Below are 16,988 nucleotides of genomic sequence, written 5' to 3' on the forward strand. Positions count from 1 at the left end.
TGAGTTTTTTGAGACGCGGCACGGTGCTGAGCTTCGTGTCCGGTGTGCAACCCCCTTAACAATACAGACTACAACATATTAACAATGAATTAACTACAAACTAACAGTTTGTTAATGATTTGTAAGTACTTTATTACTGTATATTTATTATAAACACTGTATACTTATTACAACACTTAAATGTGGTTGTTTCATAAAAAAGAAAGGGAAAAAAAATCAACATTTTGAGAGACTGCCCTCCTCCAAAAAACCGACCCAAATAGGCCGTTTTTTCAAGCACCTTATTATGACCTATATTTACACTTTAAAGTCATGCGCCCTCTAGCTGGCGTATAAAAAAAGACAGTGTCGTGTTACGTCTGTTATCATGAAATGACTGTCGTTACCAATCAAAATGCGTGTTCATTTAAATGCAATGTGCACCATTTGTCCTATTTTATTTAGCAAAACTCTTTTTTATTATTAATGACTACACCCACCCCACCCCTAAACCTACCCTTAGTGATTTATAGTGCATACACACTTAATGAGCACATGCATTCCCTGGGATCAAACCCATGATCACATGTTTGCATATTGTTGTAAATTGCAATGCTCTGCCAATTGAGCTACGCAAACCCAGAATATGACGCAGATAAAAGGGAACAATGCATTAAAATTAAAGTGTCCTGTTGTCGATAGGGGCGCAACTTTAGTAAACGCTCCTATGGGTCGTATTTCAGGGAGGTGACAAATGACTTATATAGGCGTATTGGTTGCATTTTGAACAAAAAACTGAAAAAATTGTGCTTTTGTAAAAGTGTGCTCTTGCCATCCGGATCAGAAACATAGATCATGTACAAACCCGATTCCAAAAAAGTTGGAACACTGTACAAATTGTGAATAAAAAAAGGAATGCAATAATTTACAAATCTCATAAACTTATATTTTATTCACAATAGAATATAGATAACATATCAAATGTTGAAAGTAAGACATTTTGAAATGTCATGCCAAATAATGGCTCATTTTGGATTTCATGAGCTACACATTCCAAAAAAGTTGGGACAGGTAGCAATAAGAGGCTGGAAAAGTTAAATTTACATATAAGGAACAGGTGGAGGACCAATTTGCAACTTATTAGGTCAATTGGCAACATGATTGGGTATAAAAAGAGCCTCTCAGAGTGGCAGTGTCTCTCAGAAGTCAAGATGGGCAGAGGATCACCAATTCCCCCAATGCTGCGGTGAAAAATAGTGGAGAAATATCAGAAAGGAGTTTCTCAGAGAAAAATTGCAAAGAGTTTGACGTTATCATCATCTACAGTGCATAATATCATCCAAAGATTCAGAGAATCTGGAACAATCTCTGTGCGTAAGGGTCAAGGCCGGAAAACCATACTGGATGCCCGTGATCTTCGGGCCCTTAGACGGCACTGCATCACATACAGGAATGCTACTGTAATGGAAATCACAACATGGGCTCAGGAATACTTCCAGAAAACATTGTCGGTGAACACAATCCACCGTGCCATTCGCCGTTGCCGGCTAAAACTCTATAGGTCAAAAAAGAAGCCGTATCTAAACATGATCCAGAAGCGCAGGCGTTTTCTCTGGGTCAAGGCTCATTTAAAATGGACTGTGGCAAAGTGGAAAACTGTTCTGTGGTCAGACGAATCAAAATTTGAAGTTTTTTTTGGAAAACCGGGACGCCATGTCATCCGGACTAAAGAGGACAAGGACAACCCAAGTTATTATCAGCGCTCACTTCAGAAGCCTGCATCTCTGATGGTATGGGGTTGCATGAGTGCGTGTGGCATGGGCAGCTTACACATCTGGAAAGGCACCATCAATGCTGAAAGGTATATCCAAGTTCTAGAACAACATATGCTGCCATCCAGACGTCGTCTCTTTCAGGGAAGACCTTGCATTTTCCAACATGACAATGCCAGACCACATACTGCATCAATTACAACATCATGGCTGAGTAGAAGAAGGATCCGGGTACTGAAATGGCCAGCCTGCAGTCCAGATCTTTCACCCATAGAAAACATTTGGTGCATCATAAAGAGGAAGATGCGACAAAGAAGACCTAAGACAGTTGAGCAACTAGAAGCCTGTATTAGACAAGAATGGGACAACATTCCTATTCCTAAACTTGAGCAACTTGTCTCCTCAGTCCCCAGACGTTTGCACACTGTTATAAAAAGAAGAGGGGATGCCACACAGTGGTAAACATGGCCTTGTCCCAGTTTTTTGAGATGTGTTGATACCATGAAATTTAAAATCAACTTATTTTTCCCTTAAAATGATACATTTTCTCAGTTTAAACATTTGATATGTCATCTATGTTGTATTCTGAATAAAATATTGAAATTTGAAACTTCTACATCATTGCATTCTGTTTTTATTCACAATTTATACAGTGTCCCAACTTTTTTGGAATTGGGTTTGTAGATCAAGTCCATCAACAGCTCCAAAGCTTCACATTCGTTTCCTCTTCGTGAGTCGACATTTCATTCGGTAACGTTAGCCAGTTTTGATTTATATGCTGCTGAATGTTGATCGTGTTAGTTTGCATGTGACTAAGCAATGCTTCTATTGCTGGAGATTCTGTACTTTTTCAGAAGATGCATAACAGCGCCCCCTATCGTATATCAGTGAAATAATGGATTGCCAGAAAATTCCATCAATGGCTGGGAAAGAGTAAAGCACTCAAGGTTATTTTCATTTAAACATTCAGTTGAAAAAATTTTTATTATAAAACGTATAGTTTCGTCCTTGATGTTTGGCTGAGCCGTGTTTAAAGCCGTTGTAAAATACTCTATAAACACACACTGCGTCTGTATGTTCCTTGACAAACATCGCTGAAGAACTACTTTGCTTGGTGGAGGAATTATTATTTATCAATATAATAATAATAATAATAATAATAAATTATTCAATTGTAGTTGCTGTTTGTTTATTTTATTAAACCTTATCAGGAATGTGTATTAAATGTTTCATAAAATCAATGATCCGTGGTTTACAGTGTTTTTAGAACAGCTAAGGAGGTTTAGCCACTCCGCTCCATGAGGAGCCTAACGACAGCCCTTCTAAAATCACTGTAAACCGTGGCTTCACTGGGCTCATTGGATTAATCATTGATTAAAAGTGTGCTTGTATATGGTGGCCATCGCTTTTTAGGGCCACCATATACAATAAATGCAGTTTAAAATGGGCATCAATGGCAAGTGTTCAGCAGAGAAACTAATACTGTGTTATTTAAACAATATCTTATATATCTTATCTTGTCTCTGGAGAGCAGAAGTGTTTGTGACAGCAGTGCCATGAGCGATTGTCATTACCTCTTTAATGAAACTCATGAAGCGTCCTCCGAACCTCCAGGGTTTGTGACGATGACACTGCAATGAGTTGACAGTCATCTGCGGTGCATGCTGGTACGAGACCGACACGATGTGGACCGCGTCGTACGTCAGAGCAGCATCTGTCTGGAATAAACAGGGGGGCGATATGTCAGCTGAAAGGATCTGACAAGCAGGAGGAGTGCAAGACCTGACCAGTTGACAACCCTGTCAAACAGCAAACTGGGCCACTGCTCAGGACCATTAGCACACTTGAATCAAAATGTAAGAAGACCTTTGATTCATGTCTGATGCTAGGAAACACTGTGAGTAAAATGTTGTTGTTTTTGGACATGGGGGACGTGGTTCAAAAAGCATCCAATAACATTTTATGTTGTTGTCGTCTGCCCAACTGGTTTATACTTATTGTTTTGATAGTTTTCACTTTTCAAACTACTGTGGTAAAACCCTGCACTTTAGCCAATAACAGACAGGTCTGACTCGGGTGAAAAACCAATCAGAACTTCCAATTCAGTTCAGTTCAAACCGCGCTTTCACATTCAATCACTGGCTCTTGCGTTTTTTAATCAGTATCGCTAACATTTCAATATTTTAGTGAATGTGAGCTATGCTCATATTCTGATTTTAAAAGGTAATTTTGGTAGCTCCTGAAATGGTCATACCATTGATATTACCAGAACACTGAGCAGTTTAAGCAAATAGAAAACTCGACTTATACAAGGACGCCATTATTGCATGGACGGAGCAAGAACAATGTAAGTCTTTAAAATGCATGCACACAGTTCAGTTGAATGGTAAAGCTTGTCCTCTTTAACAATACAGTTAAACTAAATGTACAAAGCAAACTGTGTACGAAGCTGAAATAACCTCAAGATTAGCAACAACAGTGAAATAAGCTTGCTTGATTAATCTGTCAATCAGATGCATGTAAAGTGTAGTTCGTTACTATAGCAACAGTGGGCTACCAGAACATTTTTGGTAGAACGAAAAAAGAGCAGTTTATTTAACATAACCCGTACTGCCACTTTTCTATTCACACTGTTTTAATCCCACATTTCTTTGATCGGACCTCTCACTTACCCTTCTTTGTTTTTGGCCTTCTTAAAAACATTCAAATGCTCTTACGTGGACTTACTTTTCAAAATTAGTAATAAAACAATTGCTCTGAGCAACAGGGATAGTTAGTATGTTTGCTTAGCATAGCGTCAAACATGACAATTTATGAGATTAATATCACGTTTTGCTCCAAAATCACTGTATATACACATCAGTCGTGTTTGAAATAACTTCTGTGTCCATGTTGCTTCTTAACACATAGTGAGACAGAAAATACATGATTTTATAAAATTCTATACAGGCTATGTCGATTAGAGTTACATTATAGAGTATACATTATATATTTAAACATCATTCTTACAAAAATACTCGAGATATATCATCTTAATCATGTTTATTGTCTTCATGTTTCATCAGTTAAAAAGTCTCTATCTGCATGTTATTCAGCTGTAGAGACATCTGATGTCCCTATAAGGGATTTCCTGGAACATCATACGTTTAATACTTGAATGAATCTCAATTGTGGACTTTCTGCGCAAGGGCGTGCTCTGGCTTCAAGTATTAATCAAACAGAAATTACATCGCCTCATTTTGGGCAAAAATAGAAAAATAATACTAAAATACTTTGTAACATAGTAACTTGAGTCATATTATTTTTCAGTACTTCTACTTCAGTACTCAAGTAAATTATTTCTATAAGTAGCAATACTTTCACTTAGGTACAATTTTTAGTACTCTTTCCACCACTGTCTTTAACTGATAGCTAGAACTGGTCTAATATTTAAAGAACAGTAAGTGTTTGACAACTCATTGTTTCTAACTTTGTGCTGCACAATTAGAATTAAACTTATTGCTAATATTGTGCAAAGAACATTTTAAGACTCACTTGTTTTGCTGTGTTTGATTACACACGGGAGTCACAATGTAGCATCAAGATTCTAAATGGTTGCATTTTGCGAACTTTCTTCATGTTAGCGGGACTAAGTTTTGTTCGTGTTTCATCAAGCGGTAAACACTCCAAAAGCGGAACGAAACAGCGCTACTCGATCTGTGACAGTTTTTTACATTTATTTATACTAATGATGTTGTTATGCTTATGTTGTTCAGATACCATAGTTTTCTAGAAAACAGTTATTTTTTACTGTGATTGTGAGGAGCCATGCATAGTTTTACCTGTGATTACCATGATCTCCAAATGTATGAAACTATGGAAGAACAGTTGTGAATTTTAATGAGCAAATACAAAGCAGTCCAATTCCATGAAACACATAATGTAATATAACATTAATAGCTACACTAATTTGTGAAATACAACAGCAATATAGTGACCATTATTAGTTTCTGCCCCCCCCACCGGTGCTACCAAATCAGTGCTATCATGTTAGTCTGAAGCCCTGACTTTGATGGACAAAGATAAGGGAATCTATCTGCATCGTCCATCGAGGAAGTACAGCACAAGACAACAACAGGAGCTTATAATCCTCTGGCCATTTTAGCATCTGTAACCACTGTGACTGGAGTCAATCTCTTTCCACTTGCATGAACAAGTCATGCTTCTGAGCTAAATCCAACCACAAGTTCTCACTGAGGCGCACTCAATCTACAGCAGTCTATGGGTAAGCATAAGGACTGTCAAACACAGCTTCCTTAAATCTGTTCTTATATTTCCATAACACTCATTTCTAGTCTGCCGTATGCTCAAGCATTTCTCAAAACCTCTCTAAACAGAATGAAAAGGCCATATACATCCTCTACCTTGATTCCTAACAAAGTCAAGCAGATGGAGAAATGGGAAGACCTCTCTTAATACAACCAAAACTAAAAAAAATCAAACCAAAGTCTTCAGGATTACTTGAATATTACAGGCAGGTGTGTTTGATTAGGGATGGAGCTAAATTATGCAGGACAGCTGCCCTCCAGACCAGAATCGAACATCCGTTCTTTGGGTTCAATTGGTCCAAAACAGTTTACAATGTATTCCCCTACATGGCTGTCTAAAAAGTTTTATTTCCCACTTTGAAAGATGGATAAGATATATCTTGACCAACTCCAGGAGAAATGCTGGGAGCAGCATAAAAGTTTGTACCTCACCAATCGGACCAAGGCTTTTGATCCCCCAAGCTCAGCTCATCAAAGAACTTTAACATCTACTGTGGCTTGAAGCAAAAATGTGTCTGCACTCCAACCCTCTTCGGGCTGTTTCTTTTCATACTCTTAAAATATTCCCTCTACATCAGGGATGGGCAACTTCAGTCCTGGAGGGCCACTGTCCTGCAGAGTTTAGTTCCAACCCTAATCAAACACACCTGAACAAGCTAGTCAAGATCTTCAGAATTACTATAAAGCTACAGACAGTTGAGTTTGTATCAAGGTTGGAGTTGAAGGACTGAAGTTCACCATCCCTACTCTGGATGTATCAGGGGTGTCCAGTTCTGCTCCTGGAAGGTCACTGTCCTGCAGAGTTTGGCTCCAACCCCAATTAAAACATGCCTGAACTAGGCAATCAAGGCATACTAGAAACTTCCAGGCAGGTGTGTTGGGGCAAGTTGGAGCTAAACTCTGAAGGACATTTCCCCCTTTAGGAGCAGGAATGGACATATACCTTCTGGAAATCAAATGCAAAAGAAAAACACAATAATGCTTGTCTACTGCCTCTCATGACCCAAGCAAGAACCAAAATATATTCAACAATATTATATTTTCAGCTCAGCTACTGTCATTAGCCATAAAGCAACAGCTCCAGCATACACTGGACTCATTCTTCCAGCAAAGACTTTGGACAATGAATAACAAGCAAGTAAATAAATGGAACACCATCCACTTCCCCGGCCTCTAACACATCCTAATGTAACAATCTCCTGGAGGGATGAGGGCTTGAAGTGTGTACATTGCTCAGGCAATGTGAGCTGCTCTGAGCTTGTCTGCAGGAAGGATGGGCATTCATTCAGATGTCCTTCATATCGACCTCGCCATTGGCTTCTTGTAACTAGGCAAAAAGTTCTTGTGATATGACAGTGTTGGGAACATTAGACCACATGGAGAAGTATTTTCAGTCAATAGCTGGACTGGCTAAACTAATTTAGTTGTTTCAATGGACTGTATTCAAACATTTGACACACAGATGGATGTGGGTAGGAAATATATGCCTCACATCAGTCTTGTTAGCTGTCTTACAGATGCAGTAGTACCACCTAAGGTGCATATTACAGGGTTTTCAACCTTGCACAAAAGAAATAAAGCAATCTTGATAGTCAGTGTACATGTACATTTGAAACACAAATCCATTTAGCAATGAAATGGTGGCACTGAAAGCATTTCTTTTTCTATAATAACAGTACTCTACATCAAAATAATCAGAAATTCTACAGCACGGCGTACGAGTGTTTGAACTACTGTGAAATAGATTAATAGATAATCACAAAAGCCATACAGTTGAAACCAGTCTTTATGATATAATGGTTTCAACAATGGCAGCATATAAGGCATACATTTGGGATTATTAAATCTGAACTGCTGCAATCTAAAGGATTCTATTACCTAGCCAAAAAGTAGATATCGTATCCACATTGCTCTCAACCATGGTAATTATTATTATTACAGACACCTAATCCATCTGAAACAGTTTACAGTCTTGGAATATGTTAAGGAAGAAATGGCTCTTATAAAGGTTATTTTTTTTAAGACTTTGGATTAACTGAATAACTATGGCTACGGATTCGACTGGATACAGTGAAAGTGGAACCCATTCAAAGCTTTTGTGTCATTGTTTAATTTGGCATTTATTTTGTGGTTAGCTGGCGGTGACATTCAGGGAGAAAATGGAAGCATACCGTCATGATCCCTTCCAGGAGACCGGAGTCTGGTTTTGGGGGAATCTGCCTCTCAAGGGACCATTTCTCCACAATAGAGGCAACCTGAGGATTGTCCACGTTTAGGATGCGGAAGCCGGTCATATTGACGCCACAGAAGCGGTACGGCTCCAGGTTTATGGCCATGAGATCCTAGAGGAAGAGCAAGAGAGAGAAAAGATCTCATTTAACCGTCCTGAATCGAGCTTCATTGTTGCTGGGTGAGAGGCTTCTTGTCTCTTTGTCCCTTAATAAAAGCAGGAGATAGAGAGGGGGGTAAAAAGAAGACAGACAGAGCAAAAATAAAAGAGATTAAGGATAATACCATGCTTTCCAGGCCGCCTGGGTACAGCCAGATGAAGCATAGTGGGACGTACACCTCTTTGCCAGCGTGTATGATATCATAGACAGTGAGCCAGGAGTCATTCGCACAATAGCTGATTGAAACAGTTATTTCCTCTGTAATCCTGTCTTCATTGCTCACATCCAGCGAATTGAACCGTAAACACTTCACACCGCTCTGAATGCCGACCTGACACTGAAATGTATCACTATGTCTGGGCATTCAATGCTTTTTAACATTGTGGATTCTTCAAAAAAGGATCAGAATTACACATTCTCAAAGCAATGATGTGGGATGAAATACTCTGAAAATTAAATTGCTGGGGTGGAAAATAGCATTAAGATTAAGTGTAAATTAATCGAGATCTTTTCGTCTGAGGTCAAAGCAATAGCAAGAAGGCACAGTCATCTAACATAGGGCTCTGAAAAGCTGAGAATGAATGGCAAAATGAGCAAGACCATGTTCATTGAAAGAACTTCCCGTAATGTGCTGAGTCTAATTAACACTCTAGAACAATACCAACACACACCCACACTACGCATGCTATTGTCTGAAGTGTTATTCTGAGAACATTCGCTCTGTTTCTTGTACCATCCTACATATTGCCAAACATGTTGGGGAGGTGGGGGCGGCAAAGAAATGCGGTAGAACATAATAGACTATTTCATTAACACCCTGTGGGGCTGGAGCTGCTGGAAAAGCACATGCAGAAAAAGGCTTGCCCCAAGAAACAGCACTTTTTGAACTATAACATAAATGATTTCTGCTTGAATGTAAATGGAAGTCTGTTTTATGGCTTCTATCTTAATGTTTTACTGTATTAATGCTTCATTAGTGTGTAAGCGATGATTGATGCTCAAATGCTTAGAATGTAGCTGAATTCTAATTGGATTATTGTAAAAAAAAATATCATTATGTGAATAGCAGCATTGTTCATTTTATTATGTCTCAGATGGCGGGGTCATCGGAGCTCCCCTTGTATATTAAATGCACTTTGATTGTGGAACTTGGTTCGGGTCCCGCTGCTGCTGAGGCACGGCGGCGATCTAGATCATGGGGATCGCAAATGGATTTAGCAGAGGGGTTAGGGACAGGCCCGGTCTTATCTCTGCCTTCACCTGCTAGATCCAGCGCCTTTTCTCAGAGTTCAGAAACACGCTTTGCAGTTCCTTACGCTCTGGGTGAGGTGCCGGTGCTTCCCGTATCCAGCTCTGAGGAGTTGTATGTCGAAAGCATCGATATTTGAGAGATTGAGGACTCGCCATCCCACTCTTCTGCATATGAGGAGCTGGTGGAGGTTGTGACTTGCGCTGTTGCCAAGTTAAATCCTGAATGGCCAGCGGAGAGGCAAGATTTTCATCCCAAAAGCAAATCAGACGAATGCTTCCTGCCCTCATGAGCACAGCCTCCACGTCGGCGCCTTCCTCGAGACTGTGGAAAAAACGAGCCTCCTGTCGAGTGCATAGTCCGCAAACTACTCGTTATTCCTCAACAGTGGGGTTCAAAGAGCACGGTTATGGGGTGATGCCCCATAACCACAGCAACTTATATTGCTGTATTAAATATTCAATAATATATGACAAACTGTTACATCCACCAGCTGGAGTGCCCATGATCTCCACCAGAGGGCACTCCTGACTCCCTTGCTTTCCCATCATGTTTCCCTTCAATTTCCATAAATCATTGCCAGGACTCATTATGTTGTGATTAAGTTCATCTGTGTCCCATTATCTTGTTAATCTCTGCCTATATATATATATGCCTGTGTTTTCACTCATTCTTTGCGAAGTCTTGTAGATGTTACACTGCGTTTCTGAGTGTACACCCTCTGGTTATCGTGTTTTGGTTTTGACTTTCTGCTTGGTTTCCTGGATTTCTCTGTTTGTCTGTGTTTTTCTGCCCTGTTTTTCTTGTTGGATTATCTCCCTGTGTTTTGACCTATTGCCTGTTTTATTGATTATGATTCTGGATTGCCCTAAAAAAAGCTACATTTGGATCTTCAACCCGAGTCTCGGAGCAGTTTGTAACACAAATATGTCAGGTTCCATAGAAAAAGAAGTTATGAAAATATAAAGTATGCTTTTTGTTAGCTATGCATTGTGTTGTGAGGGCATAAGAGCATATAAACAGAGATAAAATATATGCATTGGGCAGCATTTTTGCTTTCAACGTGGACAGAAGAATTGCTTGTTGCTGAATCTGGTTAAGACACATTGTTACAGTCAAGAAAACAAATTACTTAGTACTGTTACTTTGTATCGCAGCAATCTGAGAATAAATACACAATTTACTACAGTGCCTTAGTAGATGAATTAGGTCTTAAAGGCCTTTTAGAGGTGTGGAAACAGGAATTATGATGGCCTGTTCTGAGGACAGTCCTGAACTATTAGGTCAAATACATCACTGTTGACTTTTCTTGATTTACTAGGTCATCTCAGGAATGATAAAATAACAACAATACAATTGATTTCCCTAGAAGTTCACCTAGAAAGACACGGCATGAACACAGAAAACCCTGGGTTCAAATCCAGACCCGATATCACATCAGCAAGAGTCTCATGATCGTAGTGTGATTGTTGTGGTAACACAAAAATTCAATAAGTAAAGAAAATGTGTTGAAGAGAAGTGGTGTTGGCATTTTCAGAAGGCAGTAAGGGTATCTTTGAAAACAGTAATTTTTAATAAAAACGTCATGAGCATCAATTTAAACTTCATGAGCTTCAGAATCCAGAGGTAGCACACAATTGTCAATCACTTTATTGCCTTTGTAGAGGCTTTTCAAAGACGTTTTGTTGATTTGAGCTTGAGGGAAGGGCTAATGTTTACACTGGGGTGGCGGAAACTCCATTAAGGCTGTTTTGTCAAGTGAAATTGATATTGCAGACTGGATCCAAAGCTCATCTGCAATTAAAAGCCATTCATCAAAAAATAAAGAGGGAGCAGCACAGGAACAAATGACATTCAATTTGCTGTTAGTACTGCGGTACATTACCAGAGTGGTGAAGATGTAGTGATAGTACTCTGTCATCATCCCCATCATCTGGGCCTGGAGGAAGAGGAGGGGAGGGGTGGGGTAGGGTAGGGAAAAAAAAAACAAAAAAAAACAATGAAAAAGGTCACTATGTCATGTCAGAGTAATTTGCAATCATTGTGGCAGCCAACACAAACAATGTACAACAAATGAGATCGAATCAGAATAGCGGAACTATAAAGAACTACTCAACTCTGTTGATCTATCGACGTCTCTCTCTGCCTGTGTGTCTATTATACGGCACAACTGCGAGCACAGCTAGCTTCTAATAGTGCTAAGGGCCCTTCAAGGGATACTTCACCCAAAAAACGTTTTCAGTTTTATGGATACATTTTAATGGTTTAATTAAATTTTAATAATAATAATAAAAAAGATGTTTATAAAACTGTAAATATTTAATAATATTTAATAATTAAAATCTTAACAATAATAGTGCCCAGTGAGTTTTTTTTTCTTTTTTCTTCAGAAATTCTGTTTCAATTGAATACAAATGTATAATGAATGCAAAAAAAAAAAAAAAAAAAAAAAAGAGTACACAATCTTTTGAAATGGAGTTTAATTAAATTTTAACAATTCCTTTCATTTTTTTTGGCATGCAAAGTGCTGCATAACAGATGTTTACTGTTTAACTTAAAACATGGATAGAAAATTAAATGATAGTGTGATATTCCTTAAAAATGTTTTAATTAACTGTCTTATTATTGTTATTATTACTTTGTGAAGTACATTCTACTGTACAGTAGTAATACATTTCTGTTATATTTCTTCAAGTTAAACTTTTATTTTGGCGGGTTGTAGTGGAGCTCTTTGAGTTTCTCTGTGATGAAATGCTTGTGAGCTCTGGAGAGGAAGTTCATGTGTTCATGTCCTCTTATAGTGAGACGGCAGATGCTGAAAACACCATGAGCGTCTCGCGTGCTTGTGAATTTGCAGTAGACGAACATGCAGAACAAGTCGACTTGAGATTTCAATAGCAGTCTTTTGGCAGCTTAAAGGGGTAGTTTAGTTCACCCAAAAAAATGAAAATGATCCCATGATTTACTCACTCCATAAGTCATAATAGGTGTATATGACTATCTTCTTTCAGACGAACACACACTTTATAATGGTAGTGAATGGGGGGTGAGATTTTGAAGCCCAAAAAAGTACATCCATCCAACCGGGGCGCCATTAAGGGTATGCAAGACATAATTTTGGGCCCCCTTCTTCCAGATGAAGTTTTTTTTTTATTTTTTTTTATTAGAAATGTAAATAATTTATTAGTTAAGATCCCCCCCTCCACACCCGAAACACGACTGATTTTAACCCTTTGACGTGGTGTGATTAGAACGTTCAGTGCGTCACTAATAATTCAAACCTGCTTTCGCTCTTTGGCTGGCGAAAAGCCATAGACGGACGCACTCAGTGCTTTTCATATATTAAAACTATTCAGTGTTTTCAAACACATAATGTTTATTTGAGGTTTCAGACATTTGTGGTTCCCAAACCTGTCCTGTCCCTGCACATTTTGTATGTCTCCCTCATATATCACACCTGATTCAACTCATGTGCTCATTAGTATAACAGGAAGACCTGAAATGGGTGTGTCAGAAATAGGGAGACATACAAAATGTGCAGGGCTGGGGGTTCTCCAGGACAGGTTTGGGAACCACTGAAATAGACATTAAATGAAATAGTGTAAAAAAAAAAAAAAAAAAAAAAAAAAAAAAAAAAAGAAGAAGAAAAAAAAGAAAAAGAAAAAAAGAGAGAGACATTTTTAGTTTTTTTTTTAATTCAAATTCCATATACTGATGCCTTTGGAAGCTGCAATAATAGCCATCCTTTTAATTATAATTTGATGAAGAGTTTTATTCATATCAGATACAGACTATGTATGAAACAATAAAGTTTACTCTATTCTTCTCCCAGTTCACTGACCACTTAGCCTACTTTTATGTATTTAGGGGAAAATGGATGAATTTACATCATGTAAATCCGACAGATCCTCTGAATTGTGGTGCAAACTCATTATCAACTAACATGATCATTAAAGGTGTTTAAACAACACAACACATTCACTTCCACATATCTGACAATCAGAATATATCATACAATTCATGATATAGTTAACAAGTTATATATTCAATGTTTTTAATAAAAAGGAAAAATAAAATAAATGCAATGTCTGTGTGGCTGTATGACGCGTCGCCAATGAATGAATACGTTCTAAATAAAAAACTGTCGCCTCAAAAAACTCACGCTGGAGGCTGGAATATATAGAGCCCATAGAATATAGAGATATCCCCAGCCAACACCACCAAATTCGGGAATAATGATTCAAGGTTTATCTGAAGAATAAAGTTACGTTTTTCAATTGCGGTTTTGCACCCACACAGAAGACCCACTACAGACTTCTTGAATTAGGTCTTTCCACACATCCTCGACTAACAATCATCTCCAATATTTTGTTTATTCTTATTTGTAAGGGCCCATTTCGTAAGGAAATCTTCATTTTAACGTCACCATCCCTACTTTTTTTATTTTTTAGATTTTCGTTTTGTGTTCCAGACAGGTTTTTTTGTTATTTTTTGCTTTTTTTTTTTCAAACTCAAGCTCCTCTTCTCTTATATTGAAATCTTCTGACAATTCTCGTTTTAGATTTCTAATTCATTACCAGTGTTTTGTTTTTCCTCTGTGCTTCTGCGTTCATCAGGGGTTACGCCCAAATCAATATGTATGGTCGTCTGCCGGAAGCTAGATATTATTGTTAATAAAGTTTTAAATATGGTTATTTTTCTTACAAAAAACTAATTTCTTCACTTCAGAAGGTCTTTATTAACCCCCTGGAGTTGTATGGATTACTTTTATAATGGATGGATGTGCTTTTTTGGACTTCAAATCTCGCCCCCCATTTACTCCCATTATAAAGCCAGGATATATATTTTTAAATATATCTCTGATTGTGTTCAGCTGAACGAAGACAGTCATATACACCTAGGATGGCTTGAGGGTGAGTAAATCATGGGATAATTTTCATTTTTGGTGAACTATCCCTTTAATAGTCAAAGACACTGGTCCATATCAAGATTTGATGACGTGTACAGCCCTACTTTTTATTTATTCATCCAAATTTGTCCAAAATCAATGACATTCCGTGTTATACAATAAATTCAATTTTTATGAGTGGAGTTTTCCGCATCTTGGAAATCATAGGGCCCTAATGATTGTTTTATATGGGCCTATTGGTCACAGCTACTCTCAATACATGTTCATACAAATGTTCACTTTTCCCTTGGTGCTCATATGTCTACTTTAATTATGCCATCTGCCTTGAGGAAAACCCAAGGTTATGCTGAGCTCTTCTCCCTCTTCTAAAGCGTAATCACTCAAGTTTGTGGAAAAGTCAGAAACTGTTTCAGTTCTTCCGAAGGGCTGCAGAAATAGTCCCTTCTATGTCTGTGCCTGTACTTTCTATATCTCCCAGTCCCCCTCGTGCACACACACACACACACACACACAAAGCGTAGACTGCCTTTTAAAGACTACTGGGATTTAGCCCACAGACGTCTCAGACAGGCTCTGTGTCCGACTGCATTTCCTATTTCTCTTTGGCCTGAGGGGGAGTACATGCACGACAGAAGTTCAGGAGAGGCTGACAGAGAAAAACGAGCCGCAGACAGGTTGCAGACAGGTGACCGCAGGACTAAGCTTATTAAGAGGACTCGGGCCACAGAGAATGACACAACTTTTTCGTCTGATCAAATGTGAAATAATACAGCCTACAGTTAAACCTGGAAGTTATATGCAGAGGCGTCAATGCTGAATGAAAAGAAGAGCAAAATAACATCTTGAGATATTCTGAAAAGGTTTAAAGCGGTAGCTGCTTAGACAGGGTTTTGTCTCAGATATAAACAGAAATACATATTCAGTCCTCATTTGACCCGAGGTAAACGCGGGTGAGATCAGACAAGCTTTTGTTTTGTTGCACGGACTAGTTTGTGAATGAACCACCTAAATCTTCCCTTCACGTCTACAGTACTGTACAAAAAAATACTGATTTCTTTCAAGACCTGACATCCTGGTGTTTGCTTAATGTATTTATATTTTAGGCTGATCAAGATAAGAAATAATATATAATGTTTATATAGTTTAAAATTTTATATAATGGCCCTAAAAAGTATTTAGACACTTAGATTACAGTTGATGTATGCTGACCGTGGCAAATGACCAGTATAGGTGGTGCGGTCAGAGACGGAGCTTTTTCATGGTTGGTTCTATTAGTTTTTAGACACGTCTAGGGTAAATTTTTTCATCAACATAACACGTGGGTACAGCCTGATTTTTATAACCATGCTGCATGCTCTATAGAAACCCATTTCTGCAACAAGAAAGAAAAAAAGTGCTTTGGTAAATCATAATTATGACATAAAAAGTTGATATTATGGGTCCTACTTTAGGTGTCCTTAACTACTATGTAATTAAAATAAGTACAATGAATTCATATTGTATTGCAAAACACTTTTGCTGCTATTGAGGTGGATACAGGTAAGGTTAGGGACAGGTTGGGTGGAGTGGGTAGGTTTAAGGGTGGGGTAAGGTGTAAGGTATGGGTCAACAGTGTAATTATAGATGTAATTACATAAATTAATTACAGATGTAATTACATGCAGATAGATCAAATAATTAAGTTAAATGTAAATAGTAGTTAAAGATACCTAATATAAAGTGGGACCAAACTTTGAGATACTGTCATACTTGAGAAAAAAATGAGAGAAAAAAAGAAAAAATTATGATGTTCTATGTAATAACTATGAGATTAAAAATAATGAGATACTATTGACTATGTACTGACTTATTTTAAGATATGTCAGTACAAGTTGTTTTCAGTTAAATCAGTTCATGCATTTTAGTCTAGGACCTGCTTAAGCCTTGTCTGTGAAACTGGGGGTAGAAGTAATAATTATAAAAAAAAAAAAAAAAAAAAAAAATGAAATTATGATATTCTAAATCATAATTTAGAGAAAGGTCAACATTTACAACATATTAAGAAATAATTATGAGATGACAAGTTGAAATTATGAGATACTAAGTCATAATTGTGAGGGCAAAAGTCAAAATGGTGACATTCTGCTTACCTAATTATGAGATAAAAAAAAAAAAAAAAGTATGACAAAAACTAATAATTATGATAGGTCAAAATTATAAGAAATTATAACACAAAATCATAATTATGTCTACGGAAGAGGATTAGGGCCAAGCAATAATAAAAAAATAAAACCATCTCGAGATTAAAGTTGTTAAATTTCGAGAAAAAACTTGTTAAATTTCGGAAATGTTGAGAATAAACTCGTTAAATTACGAGAAAAAACTCATTAAATTTCGAGAAAA

General features: G+C 37.7%; 1 protein-coding gene across 1 annotated transcript in view; it reads right to left on the bottom strand.

Moving 5' to 3' along the window:
• Nucleotides 1–16,988, bottom strand: part of grik3 (glutamate ionotropic receptor kainate type subunit 3) — a 178,464-nt gene that overhangs the window by 74,065 nt on the left and 87,411 nt on the right. The window contains exons 5-7 of the mRNA XM_048153261.1: nt 11,583–11,636; nt 8,230–8,400; nt 3,326–3,469 (exon numbers count right to left, since the gene is read on the bottom strand). Of these exons, the coding sequence (XP_048009218.1) occupies nt 3,326–3,469; nt 8,230–8,400; nt 11,583–11,636 (369 nt within the window). The remainder of the gene's footprint in view (nt 1–3,325; nt 3,470–8,229; nt 8,401–11,582; nt 11,637–16,988) is intronic.

The sequence above is a fragment of the Megalobrama amblycephala genome, linkage group LG13 (genome assembly GCF_018812025.1).
Source record: "Megalobrama amblycephala isolate DHTTF-2021 linkage group LG13, ASM1881202v1, whole genome shotgun sequence".
In the NCBI taxonomy this organism is placed as follows: domain Eukaryota; kingdom Metazoa; phylum Chordata; class Actinopteri; order Cypriniformes; family Xenocyprididae; genus Megalobrama; species Megalobrama amblycephala.